Below are 19252 nucleotides of genomic sequence, written 5' to 3'. Positions count from 1 at the left end.
CCATCCCAGAGCCCAGAGGTGGGGGGGTGGCAGGGCAGGGGGGTCTGCGTGGCGGGACCCCAGCCTGGAACGCCGCACAAGCACAAGCAAGCTGGGGAATGAGGCGCCGCTCGGAGCAGGCCCGGCAGCGCCTGTGGGGACAGGCTCGGTGCGGGGCTAAGCTCGGCACGGGTTTAGGCTTGGCACGGGGTTAGGTTCAGCTTGGGGTTAGGTTCAGCTTGGGTTTTCGGCTCAGCTTGGGGTTAGGCTCAGCTTGGGGGTTAGGCTTGGCGCGGGTTAGGCTCGGCTCGGGGGTTACCTGAGGAGCCCGCGGGCGGGACGGGACGCAGCACCGCAGAGCAGCTCGGCCGGGCGGCACTTACCGTACCCGGTGGTGGGCAGGCCCAGGTGCTTCATACGGTTCTTGACGAGCTCGGACAGCTCCTGGCGCTCGGAGCGCCGGTACAGGCTCAGGCGCTGCTGGCTGATCCACTCGGCCGTCTTGCTGGAGTGCTTGTTGCCCTTCCTGCTCAGCCGCCGGGCCCACTGCATGCTCTTGCGCCGCAGCAGGGGATGCTCCGACTGGTCGCTGGAGCACGAGTTCCTGTGGTGGCTCGTCTTGATCCCCCAGTGCTCCTTGATGTCCTTGGTGTCCTCGCAGTCCTCAACATTGATTGAGATCTGTGACTGGAAGCCCGGCAGGTCACGGGGGTGGGGGAGCCAAGAATGGCTTGGCCTGTGGCTGGTGGGGCGGGATCTCCCCCCCCTCTGGGGGACAGGATCCTTCCTCTGAGCCACCCCCACCCCTCCCAGCACTTCACCTCTGTGCTGCCAAAACTACCTGGCTGGCAGATTTCACAGAATGATGGAATGGTTTGGGTTGGAGGAGACCTTAAAGATCGTCCAGTTCCACACCCTGTCATGGGCAGGGACACCTTCCATAGACCAGGTTACTTCAAGCCCCATCCAACCTGGACTTGAACACTTTCAGGGGTGGGGCAGCCACAGCTTCTCTGGGATAAGCACTGTTGAGTGCTCCACAATTACCTCTGTGATATCTGCCATGCCCTCGTCTGCCTGTCTTTCCTCTCACAGCAGCAATGCTGCCACATCTCCGACCCAGCAATCCCACTGGTGAGCAGGAATTTATTAATAAAGCCCTTCAAGGCCTCTCAAAGAGTTGGGCTGCGTTTAATTAAATGTCAACTTTCGGCTCCCTGTCGCTGCTTCCTACAAAGCTGCAAAATGACCATGTTTAAGAGGGATCCTGGTTCACTTCCTTGCTCCTTATCCCAGTTAATTACATGTCAGGGCACTGAGGACTTTTCCCAGAGTGCTGAGTGAGGCTCAGCCAGCGTTGCCCTGCCATGGGGACGGGCAGTGCCGTGCCGGGGCTGACAGCAGGCACAAGGCACATGGTGGCTCTCGGTGGCCAGAGCTAGGACAGCACTTGCCCACAGATCAGCCCCTGGTTAGGGGGGACCAGAGGGCAGCACTGACAACAGGGCAGTGCCCCACAGCACCCGAGTGCCCGCGGCGGGACGCAAGCGGCACTCACCTGTGCTCTGATGTCGTGGGGCTGCAACGGGGGGGAAGGAAGGGAAAGCAGAGTCAGCCTGGCAAAGGGACAGCCCTGCTGAGCCCCCCTGCTCCCTGGGTGCCCAGTGGCATGGCAGAGCTGTGCCAAGGACATCCCTCCCTGCCCGCGCTGCCTGGAGAGACGGGCACTGACACCAACCCAGCTTATCCAGGACACCACCCCCAAAACAGCCATGGGGCTGCTGGTGAAGGGAAGGCAGAGCTTCCCCTCCCCTCGTCCTCCCACCACTGCTGAAACCAGGTCTGAGGGGCCCCATGGATCCCACCAGCAGCCCCTTCCTGGCACATGCCACCACCGTGCCCATACCTCGGAGGTGGCGAACATGTGCGACTCCGTCCTGTAAATCCCGATGGGAATCTCTGCGCTGGAGGAGCAGAGCTTCTGGAAGAGGCGGCCGTACGTCCGGATCCACAGGTCATCCTCGGTGATCTTCATCTGAGCAACAGGGGACAAACATGAACCACAGAGAGCCCGCTGAGGAGCACCTCAGGCTGCTCCTGAGCTTCACCCCGGCTCACCCACGACAATCCCAAAGGTGAGCTGGACTCCATGAGAAGACCAGGAGCAATTTCTGACCTCAGCCTTCAGAACAGGGGCTGTGGTCCTTGGCAGCTCTGGGGCTTTTGGTAGCGCCAAGGTTCCCCACAATGGAGGGGAACAATGACTTGGCAGCGGTGCTCCCCCTGACTCCCCAGAAGAGGGGAACCCCCCCCACACATGTGCAGGGTGATGGATCCCACCAGATCCACAAAGACCTGGCCCGGTGGTTTCGACCCAAAGGGACTTGGCACTTACAGCACAGAGGTATCCAGAGCCTGGTGTGGTGTCGAGGCCCAGCAGCAACCGGGTGATGGTGATCATGTAATCCTTCACGAACGACTGGGGGAGACATTTGGGTGGGGACCCAGGGAAAAGGTTTGCTCAGTTATTCACTGGGAGGTGGCCAGAGCTGTAGGGATGCATCACCCAGAGCCCACCTGGCTCTCACCTGGTAGAGCAGCGTGTCCAACATGCTGATGCTGAAGACCCTCCCGGCTGCAAAGGGCAGCCGGAACATGAAGGCCAAGTTGGAGCCGTTCTCTCTCTCTCTCTGGAAGAGGAAGGAGAGATGAGAGCACGGGTTGCACAGAAACTAGAGGGCTCATGGAAATGGGGAGGACACCAGTGTAGTGTTTCTGGTGGGTGTGACAGGAGGGAACCAGGGTAGCAGCCTTGCACTGGGGGAAAGAGGGATTTTTCTCCATGGAAATGTGTGAGACAGGACTGGGTTTTCTGGACATGGCAAGAGCACAGGACTTTAGGGACCTCAAATGCAGTCACTGTCAGCAGTGACTTCCCAGGCCCCCCTGCAGGGGACAACCTTCTCTTACCTTTTCTAGTTTGGAAAGGGCAAGAGAGTAGCTGTCCTTTGCTCTGAACTGCATGAACCTCATGTTGGAGGGGTGGGTCAGCTCCGTGATAATGCTGAGGCTGGGGAAGAGCCTGCAATGGAAAGAGACCTGTTGTCCTGCAGCTCACTCAGAGGTGAGATCATTCCCTGCAGTTACAGCCTGAGAAGGACCAAAACCACCCCTGTGCCTGTCTGAGGACAGAAACAGCTGATTAGGAGTTGTTTCCTCAACCACAGATGTGTCCCACTGCCCACAGCCACCTCCCCGGCCACCAACACCCTTCCTGGGCTTGTCCCCAGCAGTGGTCAGTGGTCACCCCTCACCTGAACATGGTCTGGACGTTGACAATGGTCTTTGCATCTGCCATGTAGTCCTCCTCGGCGCTCATGGTGCTCTCCTTGTCCACCACCACCAAGTTGTCAGCGTAGATGATGCCACACTGCAGCAAGCTGTCCAGGCTGGGCAGTTCCCAAAGAGAAGGGTGCAGGGTGAGCCCTTGGGAAGGACACAGGGAAGCAGCACGCTGCGGCACGCAGCGCTCCAGCCAGCCCAGCCTGCTCCCCACCACCAGCTCTTCACCTGCTTCCATCTACCAGGGAGGGGTTGGCACCCCGAGAAGCCAAGGGTGGGCTCAGCTCTACTGGTGCCAACCCTGGGGCTTCTCATGGGGTGACCCAAAAGTCTGGGCTGGGATAAATCCAACGCATTCAGGCAGCACCGTAAGTCACGACAGCCACGCACGGAAACACCTACTTGTCGATGGTGCCCTCCATGTAGTAAACCATGGGGAAACAACAAATGGCTTCCAGAAAGTGGTGCTCAGGCCTGGAGGGAGAGCGACAGAGAGCAAGGCGGTTCAGCAAGCCCGTGGGGCAAAGGCAGACACAAAACCCAGGGCCAACATCAGCCGAGACACCCATGGGTGGCACCACCATTGCCCCACGCTCCCATCCCACAGCATGAGACGCCCACAAGAACACAGGGAGGGCTCAGTGTGATGGAAAACATCCGTGGAAAAGTACTTGCTTGTTGTCCAGCAGCAGCACGATGGGGTTCAGCTCTTTGCGGGACCGATAGTAGGCCCGGAGGGGCACGATGAAGTTGTACAGCCCGTTCCCCGCCGTCTCTGCCGAAACGATGATCAGTTTGTTCTTGAACCCGTAGGCTTTGGCATCCTCAAAGCTGTTGTGCTTGCAGCCCTGTGGAGTGGGAGGCAGCAGGGGGACTCAGGGGGTGGTTCTGGGGGGGCTGCAGCCCCCGGGCAGCCCCCGCAGCCCCATCGTACCTTGTCCAGCCTCAGGCAGCAGAACGGGGCTTTCTCAGGCAAAAGGTGGCACAGAGTTGGGGAGCTCCCAATGTAAGGGGAGTTTGGGGGGTAACCCTTCACATACCTGCAGTAGAGAGAAAACCCAGCAGTGTGAGGGCACGGAGAGAGTCCCCATATATCCAAAACTCAGATGCTGGGAAAAAAAACATTTAACAGCAGCAGCCCAGGATTCAAGCACATCGGTGACAAATGCTCTGCAAAAGTCTCCTGCAGCAGCTGGAAATTTTGCCAAATATACAAATATTTAGGAATGTTTTTTGCTATGCAAAGCGCCATGAGATTGTAAAGATGCAGGGCTAGAGCCCCACATTCCATGTTCCCAGCACTGATGGAGAAGGCAGCAGACAGGACCATTGGAAGGAGATAGGGCAGTGAGGGCCAGGAGAGGACAGTGCTGAGCCAAATAAAGGAGCAAAAAACTTCATGGTCCATTTGTAGAGTTTGCTTTGGTGAACAGGTATTTTAAAAAAATCAACATTTGTACCTTTGATGGAACCAAAGGCAGAAATTTTCATTTAAAGAGCAGCTGAAAGTGGACATGAATTCCATACCAATTTGTAAGGGTTCGTGGATATTCAGTAACTCCCTACACGGCTGTGACACCGTCCAGACAGGAAAGTAGTAAGGTAAGTCCTTCCCTGGCTGTCACAAACTAACAAACACCTTAAAAGCTGTGGTGAATATCTATTTTGTATTTTTTATTTATGTGCAATGGGGAACAGGACCCTCTTCACATCACTGGTGAGTGGAGGAGGTGAGAGGAGTGATGGAACAACCTGCCCATCCCCAGCAGCATCTGCCTTGGGGCAACTCTGCTGATTCCCAGAGAATTCTCCAAAGCAGCCCAAAAGGCTCATGGCCATGGGGACTGTCCATGGCACAGCTGTTTGTGTGGTCATGGAAAAACTGAGAGGGGCTGAGCCTGAGCATCCCTCGGGCACCACTGAGAGTACCACGGTCCCAGTCTCTCTGAAACTGGAATGAATCAGAGAGAACTGGATCCAACCAGAACAAAGAGGATCCAACCAGAATGAACTGGATCCAACCAGAATGAACTGGATCCAACCAGAATGAACCAGCCAAGAAAGGGCTCAAGGAACAGAGAGTGACTCACTCCACAACTGCCGACCCCTCCTCGTCCGACTGTGTCATCTCGTCCTCGGACTGGTCGCTGAGCAGGTCGCAGGGCAGCAGGGACGAGGTGTCTGCCAGCTCCAGGACGGGGGCGATGCTGGGCCGGCGGTTCCCGGAGCCGTTCTCGGCCGGCAGAGCCAGTTTGCTGCTGTTGGCGGGGCGACATTCCGTGTTCTGCAGGTCCATGGCCACTGTACCTGGACGTGGTGGGGAGGGAAGCACGGCAAACACGCTCTAAGGAGGTGTAGAGAGCTGAGGGATCACCCTGGAGCCCTGCACAGGGATGAGGGACAGCCCAGGTGATGCTCAGCCATCCACGGGCATGGGGAGTGCAGGGAAAGCCCTCACCAGTGATCTCCACCTCGGCACTGGTGTGTGGAGCATCTCCCTGGGGGCACAGCTCAGCCAGTCCAGGGACTGTCCCTGTCTCTGTTGCCAGTTGAAACATTTGCCCACCTGCTTCTCACTGAACGGCAAAACCCAGCTCTGTGATGGTTTTTATCATTGTGATATATCTGTGAGATGAAAAGCCTCCAGCCTAACCCCTGCCTGCAGCTCCTTGTAGGCTCTGGGAGATACCAACCAGGTTGGGAACAGCCAGTTTAGGAATCATGTCTGCCCCTCACTGGGACACTGCCCTCCCCGTGGACATCTCATCACCCTGGTGGTCCTCAAGCCCCTAAGGAGAGGCAGGCAGGCAGGAATTCCCTCATCCACCTCCTGCACCCCTCCTGATCAGCTCCAGGTCTTACAAACACAGAACTGTTAAGGCTGGAAAAGTCCTCTAAGCTCACTGATTCCAACCATTCCCCCAGCACTGCCAAGGCCACCACTAAACTGTAGCTCCAAGTGCCACAACTACACATCACTTAAAACCCTCCAGGGATGGTGACTCCACCACCGCCCTGGGCAGCCTGTCCCAATGCTTGAAGAAATTTTTCCTAATATTTCTTCCAATGTGAAGAAATTTTTCCTAATATCCAATCAAGGGACGACAGAGACTTCCTCATCCCATCCTCCAGCAGCTTCCAAAAATCCAACTCACTGATGGAGCATCCCACGAAGCAGAGCCCAGGCACTGGGCTTGCCAGACACCACTGCCCTGCTGGCACTCCCATCATTCCTGCCCCTTCCTTCACCCTTTGCCAAAGGTCCCTCTGTGAAGGAGCCGTGTTTGACGGGAACAGTGACAAAAATGCTCAGCAGAGCTCTCTGCGCCTTGCTGGGGGATAATCTATGCAAATTGCTGCTCAGGAGTACAAACACATAAATTATTTGCCTGGAATATAACGCGCTCGTGTGGCGCAGCCTCCCCAAAACCCGCTCTCCCCAGAAACAAGCGGGAAGTAATGAGTCATGGTATTCCTCATCTGCACAAATGCACCGCGCGCTGCAGAGCAAACGGCGCTTTCTTGGCATTGGGAATCATAAACGTGATTTAGGACGTGGCCAGTGGCGTTTCTTCCTCCAGCCCTGGAAATAATTGGGGGCTAAATCCAGGCTTGGGGGGGGTTTATGCAAACACCCTTAATGATAACGGACATCGTGAGGTTTAATAATGATATCTGAGCTCGCTGAGGGCACCCAGGGTGCCAGGAGACGTGTGTGTTTGCACTGGTGAGGTGACCGGGACAGGGGGTGCAAAAGGGGTTTTTGGCACTGGTGGGGGAGAGGGCAAGGAGTGTGCAAGAAGTAAAACAAAACCAAACCTGGGAAAGAAAACGAACCCAAACTTGAGGAGGGCAACAGAGGGGTGTGTGCAGGCTCCTGTTCCCCCCACCCACGAGCCCCCAGCTCACCCATGCTGGCGATGATGCTGTGCACGGGCAGGCGGGACGGGCCATCGTAGCTGCCCCTCCCCGCAAAGCCCTTCTTCTTCTGCTTCTCCTCCTGCTTGAAGATGAAGGCAGAGTTCTCCTCCTTGGTGATGTTGATGTAGAAGCAGGTGTCGGACGCTGCCATGATGTGCCGCGGGCCGGGGTTCAGCAGGATGCTCTTGTTCTCCTCCCTCCGGATGCCGATCAGGCACACGCCGTACCTGCGCCGGGAGCACGAGGTGGGAATTTGCAGCTGGAGAGAAACCCCCTCCGGGGCTTTGTCCCTGCACAAGGGACCCCGCAGTACCCTCCTGACCCCCAGGGATGCAGACTGGCAGGTATCTCCTGCCCACCCCTGCCCGTTGCCCCCCCGCCCTCACTTCTTGTGCGCGTGGAAGGCGGCGTAGGTGAAGCTCTTCCCCTCGTACTCCATGAAGAACTTGCTGTCTCCCATGCGGATGTGATAGACCTCATTGCCCGAGCAGCGCCCGTACATCCTCTGCCACTGCTCCGGGGACTCCTGGCCCTCCCTGCAACGACAGCAGCAGCGCTGGGATGGACCCCTTGGTGCTGGGATGGGACATCCCATACGGTGACGTCAGGTCAGGACACCCCGGCGCTGGCACAGACCCTGGCCCCAGCCAGGGCAGGACACCCCTGGCACACCAGCCAGATCCCGGGGCAGAGCCTCAGGAAAGGAGCACTAATAATCTCTGAAGCTGCCACTGAGCCAAACAGTGGTGAGATGACAGTGGTGAGATGACAGTGGTGAGATGACAGTGACACATCACCACGAGCTGTCGGCGTTTGCTGAGGACAAGCTTGTTTCCATCCCGGGTTTTAAGTGCCTTTTTATTTAACGAGGGTCCCTGCAGAGTGCAGAGGGAGGGTTCAGAGCCCGTGTTGGCAAACAGCTCCGAGCATGGGGTGAGAGTCATCTGGCAAGGATGTTTCATAACTGTTTTGATGGCACTTTACCCAAAATTCAGACATTTCTGACTGGCCAAGGAGTGCAGGACACGCACACTACTGCTCCACCAGGCTGGCAGAGCTCCTTCCAGCCGTGCTGGATATACACCCACCAAAAAGCCTGCAGGGTCTGGGTATGCTCAGGCTGTGAATTCACCTTCCTGCCAGTGGGACCGCGCCAGCATAAAGATTTTTTTTTCCCAGTCTCTGGAAAGGTGGCATTGCCCAGCCCATCTGCACTGGGATGGTTCCCCTACAATATGGCTTTTGCTCCTGACCTGGATGGGGGTCCCAGACCCCACTGTGCTACCCCAAACACAATCCAGACCCCCATCTCGTCCCCCTGGGCTCAGAGACCTCAGTGCTGCCGTCCCTCCATGCTCAGGCAGGAGCAAGGAGGTCAGGGGAGAGGAGGGGAGGGGAGGGGTGGGAAGGGGAGGGCAGGGGCAGCACTCACTGGCCACGGGAGGTGTGCACCAGCAGCGTGATGAGGGTGGAGGTGGCAGGGCAGACACAGTTCAGTGCCAGCATGGCGTATTTGCACTCCTCTTCACAGACAACGTGATCTGAAAGGCAGAGGGGACCGTCACAGCAGGGAGGGGGACGGATGGTTTCCCTGGCTGGCAGTGCCTGGGGATGTGGTAATTTTGGGGTGGTGTTGGGGATGGGGTGTTTCCTCCTCCTGCCAATCCAGGAGGGCTTACAGCTGATCACCAGCTGGGGCACAGCCTCTCCAACTCACCTGCAAACTTGACATGAAATTTGTTTTCTGGCTTTAAGATCTGAACGTAGAGGGGACAGTTTGGAGCGAAGTCTTTGACAGCCCAGGCCCTCAGGATGGTCTGGTGGTCCTGGCCAAGGAGAAGAGCAAGAAGAGCTAGTTGGCTGATGGTTTATTCTCCCCGATGCTTCTACACCTGATGAACTGCAAAACACCCACCACCCTGGAGAAGTACAGCAAGGGCTCCTCCAGCACCCGCTGCTAATGGGGGATAACTGTGCCTCAAAACCCAGCATTGATGGGAAACCGGGACAGCAGAAGGAAGGTGAGCCCACAGGGGGTCAGCCACCACTGTACTGCTGCATGTCCCTGTGCTGTCCCTGTGCCATCCCCGAGGCTCTCCATGGCACTCAACCCCATCCTCTTGTCTCAGCTGCCTCCCAGCACCCTCCTGTGCCGGGCAGAGGTGAGATGCACCCATCACCCCAGTCCCCACTGCCTGGGACACAAACTGTCTCAGACTGTGCCATCCCCTGTCTGGGCTCACCGCTGCGGTCCGGTCCACCTCGTTCCGGCTGCTGAGGATGAAACAGGCTTCTCCATTGTCCATCCTGCAAAGAGAGAGCAGTGACCCCATGAACTGCATGGGCCCACAAAGCTGGGTACTGCCTGTACCAGCCAGGGCACTGCCAGCCCCCAGAGAAGGGACACCCTCATTGCACATCTGGGGTGACCTCACTGGGGACCCTCCTCTGGGGTGCCGGGACCTGCGGGTAGCTCAACAGCATGGCAGGACCAGCCCCACTGGGGGTGTGCAGGGCTGCTCACTTGGCTCTCATGAGGTCCTGGTCCTTCAGTGCAGAGCCCTGGAGGTAGATCACTCGCTGCGACCACAGAGGGATCTGCAGGACCCGCCGCACCTGGATGTCCATCTCTGTTGGGCAAAGGATCACCACGTAGTAATCCTGGAAGAGAGAGGCCAGCGTGGGTCGGTGGGCCCCCAGCCCAGAGAGGCCGTGAGCCCAGCACCGTGGGACAGCACGCCTGGTCCTCACCTGCAGGCGTGGGTGGGCATAGAACTCGTTGAGGAAGTCCATGAGGAGATCGATCTTGAGGGAGCTGACGCAGAGCACGACGTGTTTCTCCGTCTGGGCGCGGTGCCGGCTGTAGTTGCCGCCCGACTTCTGCCGCTCCATCCACAGGTAGACGAGCTCCTCGAACTGCAAGCGGAGGCAGAGAGCCGATGTCCCCGTCGGCAGGGCTGCCCCGGGGCAGGCTCTGCGGGCCTGTCCCTCCTCAGCCACGCAGGTCTAACCTGGAGCGGCAGCACGACCAGGGCGACGCAGATCATGATGACGACGAGGAGCTGGGAAGGCCAGATCTTTGGTGTCACATCTCCGTAGCCCACGGTGGAAAAGGTGACGATGCAGAAATAGAAGGACTTGAAGAGGGAGAGCTTCTCACCCGCTCTTTCTAAATGCTGGATGCCACAGGTCCTGCAGGGAGAAAGCCCCATCACAGCCCAGGAGACGGGGCAGCACAACCCCACAAACCTGCAGCTCGAAGTCATCCTGCTAAACACAAGTGTCACCTCAGTCTTGCTGGACCAGAATTGTAGCCTCACCAAGAAACATATCCATGGCCCCAGCAGCAGGAGATGCCACAGGCCAGGGGCACTGCTGAGCTCTGAGATGGCATTAGTCACCCACATCAGAGCACTATCTTTATTGCCAAAACCTCATGAGCCTGAAAGCTTCATTTCCTCTCCGTTTAGCAACTTAATGGTGTAATATGCCTCAAATCCAAGCCAAGGGAGCCAGGGGAAGATTCAAAGCCTAATTTAGAGCTAAGTAGCCAGTGATGAGCACTGCACCCCTACCCCAAAGGAATGGCCTTGTTGTTGGAAACACAGGGTAAAAGGCCCAGTTAATTAACAGGAGCCCCAGTGGCCTATTACACAGATTCGTGGGGGGAGGAAGAGCGTGGTGAGAGCCAGTGAGTGTGATGGGTTCTGGTCAATGAGCTGCCACACATCAGAGCCCACGTCCCTGTGGGAAGCTGCTGTCCCTGCTCTGAAACTCCTATCACCCTCTGAGAACACCCTCGTCCTCACACACGCCTGCTGAAAAGTTTCTGTTAAAATCATAGAGTTAGGGAGGATAATTAGTTTGGTTTAGAACCTCCCTCCCGGTGTTCAGGGCGCTGGGAATGAAGCAAGGCAGGGAGGTGTCAGCCCTGCCATCGCCCTGGGATGGGCACAGCTGGTTTCCCTGGATGAGGAAGGGGATTTAGTGAAATGAAGAGCAACACTCACCCCGTGAAAACGAGACACAGGAGGGTGCAGATCAGAATGAGCACCTGGTTAAACATCGCAGACTGGGTCCTTTGGATGGCTCGGTGCAGGTCGTTCTGGGGAGAGAGGAGAGGGCTGACCCTGGCTCAGAAAGGCTGGAGGTACAAACTCCTCCAAGTGCCAGCTGTTCTCTTGCTGGCTCCAGCAGTGCCCCTCCAGATGAAGGTCAGGCCAGTATTTGGCCCTTGGAAAGGGATGCACTGGGATCTGCTGCCCAGAGAGACAGCTCGAGTGGGCAAATGGGAATGTTTGAAATACTTCACCCCTGGCCATCCCTGTCAACATGCAGCTCCTGCTGCTCCTCCACAGCAGGTCACAGCCTGGCATTCCCAGCTGGCAAAGCCTCACCTCCCACCAGCCCGGCACGGCTGCACACACTGAGCACTGAAACCTCCCCAGAGCTGGGGATATCCAAGAACTCCCCTTCCAATCCCACTGCCCTCCACATCCCTGAGGAGCTGGACAAAAGGGGTCACTCACTATCATGTTCTCCAGGGCGTACTTGGCCAGCCAGCAGTTCAGAAACACGGGAATGAACAAATTCCGCAGAGGAGGCCAGAATATCTACAAAAGCAAGAGCTGTTTGCAGAAAAATCCATGCTCTTCAAAAAAATAAAGCTATAAACAGCCAATTCAAGCCCTTTCTGGAAGGATCCATCTCCAGGCTGAGCAGAGGCCAAACACAGCCCTGCTCCCCTGGCTGCACCAGAGTAGCTGAAAAGGGAGAATGGATTTTGGGATAAGGCTCCAGAGAAAGTCATTATGTTGTAAAATATTGAAGGAAAAACTTCCTGGCAGCTTTAAATACTACTTGGCCAGACATCAATTTTTCTTTTATTTCACCTCCAGAACTACAGCACTTTAACTACACTTAGAGCTGCTCTTAAATGTCACCGGGAAACACTCACCGTGATAATAAACGGCACCGTGTTGATCATCTCAAGGATGAAGGAAATGCGAAAAATCTGCTCCCAGATGTTCCCCTGAGGAATTAGAAACAAATAAGAATTAAATAAGCTTAAAACTTTCCCAAAGGACAATTAAAATGCTCCCTCTCTGCCACAGACCCTGCTATAGATGAAGGAAATATGCTTCAGGAACCAGGAAGATGCTCTGGTTTGCCTGCAGGAGAGATGCAGTGGTGGTGGCAGGCACACTGAGGTCAGGAAACATTCCCAAACCCTCCAGTCCTCTCCACAGCCACTACATCTCTCTGTCTGTCACTGTTGCTGGGGGAAACAATGCTTCATGCAAGGCAAGAGAGTGACTGATACAAATCGCTGGTACTCAAACCAGGGGGTGACGCAGGGTCTGAGTCTCTTCTGCCAACTCTCCCCGGGTCCCTGAGAAGATGCCATTTGTTAAGGTCACTTTTTTTGGCTTTTTTAAGGGGCTTTGGTCCAAAGGAGTCAGCTTGTTCCTCTCCCTGTCTGGCTTGGAGCAGTGCCCACGGAGGCAGCAGAGCTCGGCACAGGCAGGAGTCACGCTGCCGAGCTCAGCTCCAGCTCCTCAGCCTTAGGAATCTCAGTGTGTGTCAGTCTGACCTCCCTTAGAAACACGTGTAAAACAGGTCTGAATTTAAAGGAAAGCAGAAAAGGAAGATATTCTGCTCTGCACAACACTTATCCAGGAGCCCGAGGGGGAATGAGAAAGGAAAACAGGCAGAGCCAGCGCTGAGACAGCGCCGAGACAAACATCCTCCTGGGACACTCCAGCTTCAGGCAGCTCAAAACAGGAGAAATGAATTCATGCCACGGGGGCAGAGCCAGGCTGTGCATCACTACCCCCTGCCTCCCTGGGCACTCACCTTGTAGCTGAGATAGATGAGCAGCATGGTCTCCAGAAAGCTGATGAGAGCGATGCTGACCTGCAGGGACACAGGGAAAGGCTCTGGGGGCTCTCTCCCAGCTCTGTCAGTCCATCAGAGCTCACAGATCCCCCTTTCCCCGTGCCAAGGGGAGCCCCTGGGTATCACAGGTGGGGCAGAGCTTCAAGTCCAGCTCCTCTGTGCTCCCCCCCAACCATGCCAAGGGCTGGGCACTCACCTGCACAGCCCACAGTGGTGTTTTTCTGTCCACCCAGAAGATGTGTGACCTGCAAAGAAAATCCCAAAGGGATCTAAGCTGTAGCCCAGCCACCAGTGTCGTTACCCCCCGCTGAATGCAAACCCAAGGGCACTGGTGCAGGGCCAGCACAGGTACTGGTGCTCCTACTGCCCAGTTTGCTCAAGCAGCTTCTGCACCGGGAATAAGGCATTCCCAAGGGTGCAGCCACAGGCTTTTGTCCATGGATTTGATTCTGGCATGCTGCTCCACATCCCTTGAGCAGCCCCAGGACCAAGAAATGGCCACAGGCAGCTGCCAGCAGCAGCCACCTCCATCCCTGCATTCCCACACCCTGGCAGGGCCAGACCCCAGCACTGGAGCAGCTCTGACTCACCAGTTTATGTTCGTGGACTGGTTAAATGCTGTGTAATTCTGCTTTTCACATTCCCAGCTAGGAGAGAAAGAGCAAGGAAAAGCAGTCAGGAACAGGGATGCTGGGATTGACCCCCTAGGCCCACGCGGTGCCCTCGTCGCTGGGTGCTGATGCTGGGGGAGGCACCAGGACAACACTTCCATGGATCCAAACACACTGATTCCCATAGCCAGGGCTTTCCACAGGAGTCTGTCTCACCCAGGCAGCCTTGAGCATCTTATTACTGGAGAATAAAACCCCTCAGGTAGTTAAACCCATAGCAGAGATGCTGTGGAACGTCAATGTTCCTGAGGTACGGCGCTCCCTGGCACAGCGTGGAACACAGGGAACTGGGAATTACCAGGTTACAATTAGCAAAAGCTGCTGAGCTTCAGCTTCTGGGACAAGGCAGAGCATCCTGCCAGGCAGCAGCACTGAGCCAAGTTCTCCCTGCCTTGCTGCAAGGGATGTGTTCCCGCTGGCCAGCCCTTATTCTGTCACACAGCCTCAGGAAAAGTGGAATTCCCTGAGATGCAGCTGCACTAAACCTTTCAAGGATGAGCATCCGTGTCCTGCTTCGTTCTCACGGGTTTGGAAGCACTTTTGGAACGTGCAGGTGCACTTGGTAGCCTGCAGCCTTTACACAGAGAAAATCAAACTGCCAATTGTCCAAGCTCTTGGAAAAAAAAAAGCACAATAGTTTGTGAGCTAAACAAAGCAAGGACATATTAAAAATAGGCTTATACTGAAACCCAGAGCAAAGCTGATGTATGGAATCATCTGTCACCTCAAGGACCTAAACAGCACAATGTATTTCCCTCCCAAATGCTTAAATGGGATTTAATGTAAAAGTATTCAAGGGCATCAGCGTTCAGAAACTATTTGCATGGTGATGCACTCGAGTCGTGAGCTCTTGCCTGTGTCTGAAGGCCACGGTGCCCCCCTGGCCAAGCCAGACAGCACTTGGAAATGAACGTGACCTGAATTCTGTCCCCCCCCCCGTGCTCTGGGCAGGGCCAGTGAGTGCCCACACGCCCATCCATGGCATTTGAGCAGGGAGCAAAGCCATCCAGCCTGGGAAGATTTGCTAAACCACCAATTCAAAGAGTTGGAGCGAGGAAAAACCATCTCCACACCCGCTGTGAGCGGCTGCCACTGCCCCCACCCCCAGCCCTGCCCAGGGGCACTCACCAGCCTATGCCCTCCTCGGGGTTGTCCAGCAGGACACGGACGATGTACAGCAGGCACGTGAGCAGCTTCAGGGAGAAGTTGAAGAGTCGGATCCTCAGGCCTGGGGTGGAGGGGAGCATGGAATGGGGCAGGCAGCATTCCTGGGCACCCCAAGCACCCCAAACCCCCTGGGCACCCCAGGCATCCTGGGTGCTCCGTGTACACCCTGGGCAGCCCCGTCCCCCACAGCACCACCCCTGTAGCTTCCCACAAGCTTTGCACAGCCCCAGCCACCACAGGACCCCTCGGAGCCCCAGGGCAGCACAGGAGTGTTGGTCACGCTTTGCCCAGGGCTCTTTGTGTCCTCCCCCGTGCCAGACACACAGGAGCCGAATACAGAAATAAATAACGATGAGTCAGCTCCTCGCTGACCCCAATAGATGTGAGAGACGAATGAGGAGCTGCTGGAGTGTGCCCCCCTCATTAGCAGGCATCCATTAAAAAGCACCAGACCAGAGCTCACCACACTGCAACCAGCTTGTAGGAGCAGGGACAGTGAGCAAAAACTGCTGCTTTACCCACTCTCCCTCCAGCCAGTTCATCGGGTCGTTACTCAAATTACAAGTGAGAAATTCATCACATTTTCATTAAAAACTTCCCCGTGGGTACCCTGTTGCGCTGGGCTCCAGCTTTTTAACAAGACAACAGGATGCAGGGAGAAAAAAAAGAAAATGTGAATTTCTAAATTAACAAGCAGGCTCCCTCCAGACAGCTAATGATATCTCGGAGAAAGAAAATAAAAACACCATTAGTCAAGTAGAGGCTAATCCGGGTGGCTGGAGCAGGAGTGGGTAGCTCACAGCCTGCCCTGGCTGTCCCCACGGCCTCAGGGAAGCACATGGGGACACTCACTCCCTGATGGGGACCTCTGCTCTCTGATAACCACAGGCAGCTCCAGACACCCACCCTGCTCCCAGCCAGTCTCTCCAGTTGGTTCCTGTGCTGTGGCTGTTCCCAGGGAGCAAAGGTGGCAGGAAGCATCCCATCCTCCTCGTGCAACCACGTCCCCCAAACCAAGTTGGCCAACACCCAACAGAAAGGCCAAGAAGTGGCAGCAGCAGCCCCAGGCTGGGGACACAACAGGGACACGGCCACCAGCAGATGGCAATGGCTTCTCATCCCACAGGACTGGCTCGGGCAGGGTTTGGTTTCCCCCAGAACACACACACTCCATGCCCAGAGCACTCACTGGATCGCTGGTTTTTGATGAAGAAGAGCTTCAGCCGCTCCTTGAAGGTGTTTTCATTCACGTAGAACTCGACCTGCACCCTGCGGGGAGAGCGCCCGGAGGAGCCTGTCAGTGGGGTGGCAGGTCAGAACAGCAGCCCCCAGGAGCCCTGTCCCCCCATCCCAGCTGGGTGACCACCTTTACAGCCCACAGACAACCCTGGACTCAGCCCCAGGCTCCCAGCTGCTCCCACAGCACCGAACCACCAGTACCACCAGTACCACCAGTACCACCAATACACGATACATCAATGACTGTCAAAGCAGCAGGTTTGACCCACGGGGCCAGGTCTGCTTTGGGCTGAGGGCTTTGCTTTCATTCCCACACAACCAGCTGACATCAGACCTACAAACTTCTCCTTCCACACACACTTTACAGTGTCCAAAACTTCTCAGAAAAGCAGTGGCCTTGGAGCAGCCTCCCCCAGCAATGTTTTAACAGCTCCAACCCCCACAGCTGCAGCAGAGCAGGGGCTGGCAAGGGCAACATCCCCAGTACTGCCCTGGCTCTGCCTGGGTAGGAAAAACATTCAGCATCAAAGCTGTTAAAAATCAATTCAGCTCTGAAAGGAGAAAATTCCCCTTTGTTGCTAAGATACCACATTTGGTCATTCCAGAAAAACCCAGGAGCTGACAACCAACTCCAAACATCACTTGGTATCTGGAGCCACCGGTGACTCGTGGCACAGGGACAAGAGTCACCTGCCAGGGCACTTCACAGGAACCAGCAGGGAGGAGCCACATTTCTGGTGAATCCAAAAATGTCCCACTCACTGCTGTGACCGCCACAGGCAGTGTCCCTTCATCAGCTTTTTCTGCCTTCACCCCTGACCCTCATCCACAGCCTTCCTGTCAGTCCTGCATTCCAGGTGGATGGGAGAAAACCTCACCAAGGCTGGAGGTTCCTCCCCATGGATATCAGCAGGGGTTGGGATCAAGCCCACCCAGATGAAGGGTGTGTGGGCAAAACCAGCCCCAGCTCAGCTCATCTGTCGTCACCTCCCCCAGTACTTTATAAACACCTGCAGCCCTTTGCAAACCCACTACTGACCCCAGGCAGGTTATAAATCACACTGGTCCTGCCAAGTGCCAGCAAAACGGGATCAGTTCCTCCTGCTCAGCTTCAGACTGAGCAAGACAAAGTCTGCTCATTATTAGTTCAGCCCATAATGGAGTTAAGTGCCATGAATTAGCCTCTTCCCCCGTTCACTGTATTCAACAAGTCCCTTAAGTAAGTGCTACTGTTATTACTCATTTTTTAACTCCATGGAAGAGCTCATCAAGACCTCATTAATCAGGTCTGTCTCCCAGGCAAGGCACAGATGAGGGTGAGCAAGTTCCCCGTGGCACTCATTCAACTGCCCAGGTTATTCTGTCGGGGCACATGTGGTGCCAGCTCCGGCCGAGTGTGTCCCTGGCATGGCCACCAGGCTGGGATTTATTGGGAAGCAGCTGCTCCTCGCTCTGACACAGAGGGATAAACAAATATTCACTGAGCATTAACGCCCAGCTGGTTGGGAGGCAAATTGGGAAGGGGGTTTATGAGCCCCACACCAGGCAGGAGGGTGCTCAGAGGGGTTTCCCACCGAACCTGGTGTTTGTTCACCATGAGAAGGGAACAAGGAGGCAGGTGGGCAAGGACAGACCCCACTGCAGGGGGAGAGCAGGACAATTTATGGGCCCTGGCTCTCCAGCATGATGCCTCAGGAGCAAAGAGCATTAAAGGCAGACCTTCAGAAACCCGGCTCTAACACATGCCAAAATTAATCGTTTCCAAAGCCAGACTCGGCAAATAATTTTTCAGTGCCAGGGCATAAATCATCTGCCACAACTGCTCACAAGCTAATTGCTCCTTCTCCATATTAAAAATGCCCAGGAAATGCTGGGAACTGGCTTTCAGCTTGGACAAGAGTGCTGAGCACCCCATTCATCAGAGTCCCTCAGGATTAAGCGCCTTGAGGAGACGGAGACTTCAGGGAGCACGATTCCTCTCCCAGACATTCGTCTCTGTATCAAAGAAACAAACAGCAATATAAATCTCTGTCTCCAGCCAGATGGTTCACTGATCTATAGCTCTGCAGCCCACCTCGAGATGATGGATATAATTGCTGGTGAATAAAAGAACTAAATGATTAGATCTAACTTTTCATGACAAAGTAGCCCATGTATTCATCCATCCTCGTGGCTGCAGGAGGGAGAACACTGGGAAAGCAACTCAAGTAGGTCTCAGGAAGGGGGGGAAAGGGGTGTTTATCACTGAAAAAGAATAAGGCAATAAAAGAACGTAGAAAGAACATGTTCCTGTGCAGATAATCTGCCCTCCCTGTGAGCTGGGCTGAGCCCCTGGAGCTGTATGGGGGTCCCACTCCAGCACTGGCACCTGCTCTGCAGCCAACACCCCACTGGCCCAGGGCAGAGTGAGGGATGGCTTTCACCAGGCAGCTGCACCATCCAAGAATATCAAAGCTCCTATTCCCTTCCCAGCTGAGGGAAGGAGGTGATATCATGTAAAATGTACCCTCTAATTTCACTGTCAAGAATTAACTTGAAATAAAAAATCAAGCGAAACTCTGACTGCGTTTCCACCCCAAAACACACCCCGAGGGCTCTGCCTTCCCTGCAGCTCAGACAGGATGGTCTGTTCAAACTGCCCCCTCCCTGCTGCCATGGCTGGGCATCCCCCCCACCAGGAGCATCCTTCCCACTGCCTAAGCATCCATCCCACTGGCCAAGCACCCCTGCTGCCAGTCAAGCATCCTTCCCACTGGGAGCAACTTCCCCACTGGGACCATCCTCCCCACTGGGACCATCCTTCCCACTGGCCAAGCATCCCTCCTGCCAGTCAAACATCCCTCCCTCCAGCCAAACATCCTTCCCACTGTGAGCATCCCTCCCTCTGGCCAGGCAGGGTGGTGCCAGCCCAGCCCAGGCAGCTCCAAGGGTCACCAGCAGTGATCCACCCTGCAGGCAGGGAGAGGCAGCACAGCACACCTCTGCCCCCCCCTTTTTTCCCCCTGAACCCCCCCGGGCCGTGTGGATAACAATCC

At 55.8% G+C, this 19252-nt stretch overlaps 1 protein-coding gene across 10 annotated transcripts in view; it reads right to left on the bottom strand.

Moving 5' to 3' along the window:
* KCNT1 (potassium sodium-activated channel subfamily T member 1) overlaps nucleotides 1–19252 on the bottom strand; it is an 81522-nt gene that overhangs the window by 8030 nt on the left and 54240 nt on the right. For 7 of the 10 annotated variants that reach the window (XM_032708287.1, XM_032708283.1, XM_032708288.1 and 4 more), the window contains 27 exons: nucleotides 16168–16247; nucleotides 14940–15039; nucleotides 13731–13787; nucleotides 13337–13385; nucleotides 13099–13158; nucleotides 12200–12274; nucleotides 11772–11855; nucleotides 11253–11347; nucleotides 10254–10434; nucleotides 9994–10158; nucleotides 9767–9903; nucleotides 9486–9549; nucleotides 8960–9068; nucleotides 8675–8783; nucleotides 7629–7778; nucleotides 7231–7469; nucleotides 5412–5628; nucleotides 4256–4361; nucleotides 3997–4169; nucleotides 3724–3795; nucleotides 3294–3428; nucleotides 2950–3061; nucleotides 2568–2669; nucleotides 2375–2458; nucleotides 1886–2014; nucleotides 1538–1558; nucleotides 363–666 (listed from right to left, as the gene is read on the bottom strand). In XM_032708287.1, the coding sequence (XP_032564178.1) occupies nucleotides 363–666; nucleotides 1538–1558; nucleotides 1886–2014; nucleotides 2375–2458; nucleotides 2568–2669; nucleotides 2950–3061; nucleotides 3294–3428; nucleotides 3724–3795; nucleotides 3997–4169; nucleotides 4256–4361; nucleotides 5412–5628; nucleotides 7231–7469; nucleotides 7629–7778; nucleotides 8675–8783; nucleotides 8960–9068; nucleotides 9486–9549; nucleotides 9767–9903; nucleotides 9994–10158; nucleotides 10254–10434; nucleotides 11253–11347; nucleotides 11772–11855; nucleotides 12200–12274; nucleotides 13099–13158; nucleotides 13337–13385; nucleotides 13731–13787; nucleotides 14940–15039; nucleotides 16168–16247 (3209 nt within the window). The remainder of the gene's footprint in view (nucleotides 1–362; nucleotides 667–1537; nucleotides 1559–1885; nucleotides 2015–2374; nucleotides 2459–2567; nucleotides 2670–2949; nucleotides 3062–3293; nucleotides 3429–3723; nucleotides 3796–3996; nucleotides 4170–4255; nucleotides 4362–5411; nucleotides 5629–7230; nucleotides 7470–7628; nucleotides 7779–8674; nucleotides 8784–8959; nucleotides 9069–9485; nucleotides 9550–9766; nucleotides 9904–9993; nucleotides 10159–10253; nucleotides 10435–11252; nucleotides 11348–11771; nucleotides 11856–12199; nucleotides 12275–13098; nucleotides 13159–13336; nucleotides 13386–13730; nucleotides 13788–14939; nucleotides 15040–16167; nucleotides 16248–19252) is intronic. The other 3 variants (XM_032708284.1, XM_032708285.1, XM_032708286.1) reach the window with 3 other exon arrangements.

The sequence above is a fragment of the Chiroxiphia lanceolata genome, chromosome 21 (assembly GCF_009829145.1).
Source record: "Chiroxiphia lanceolata isolate bChiLan1 chromosome 21, bChiLan1.pri, whole genome shotgun sequence".
In the NCBI taxonomy this organism is placed as follows: domain Eukaryota; kingdom Metazoa; phylum Chordata; class Aves; order Passeriformes; family Pipridae; genus Chiroxiphia; species Chiroxiphia lanceolata.
This window is presented reverse-complemented; position numbering and strand designations above follow the sequence as displayed.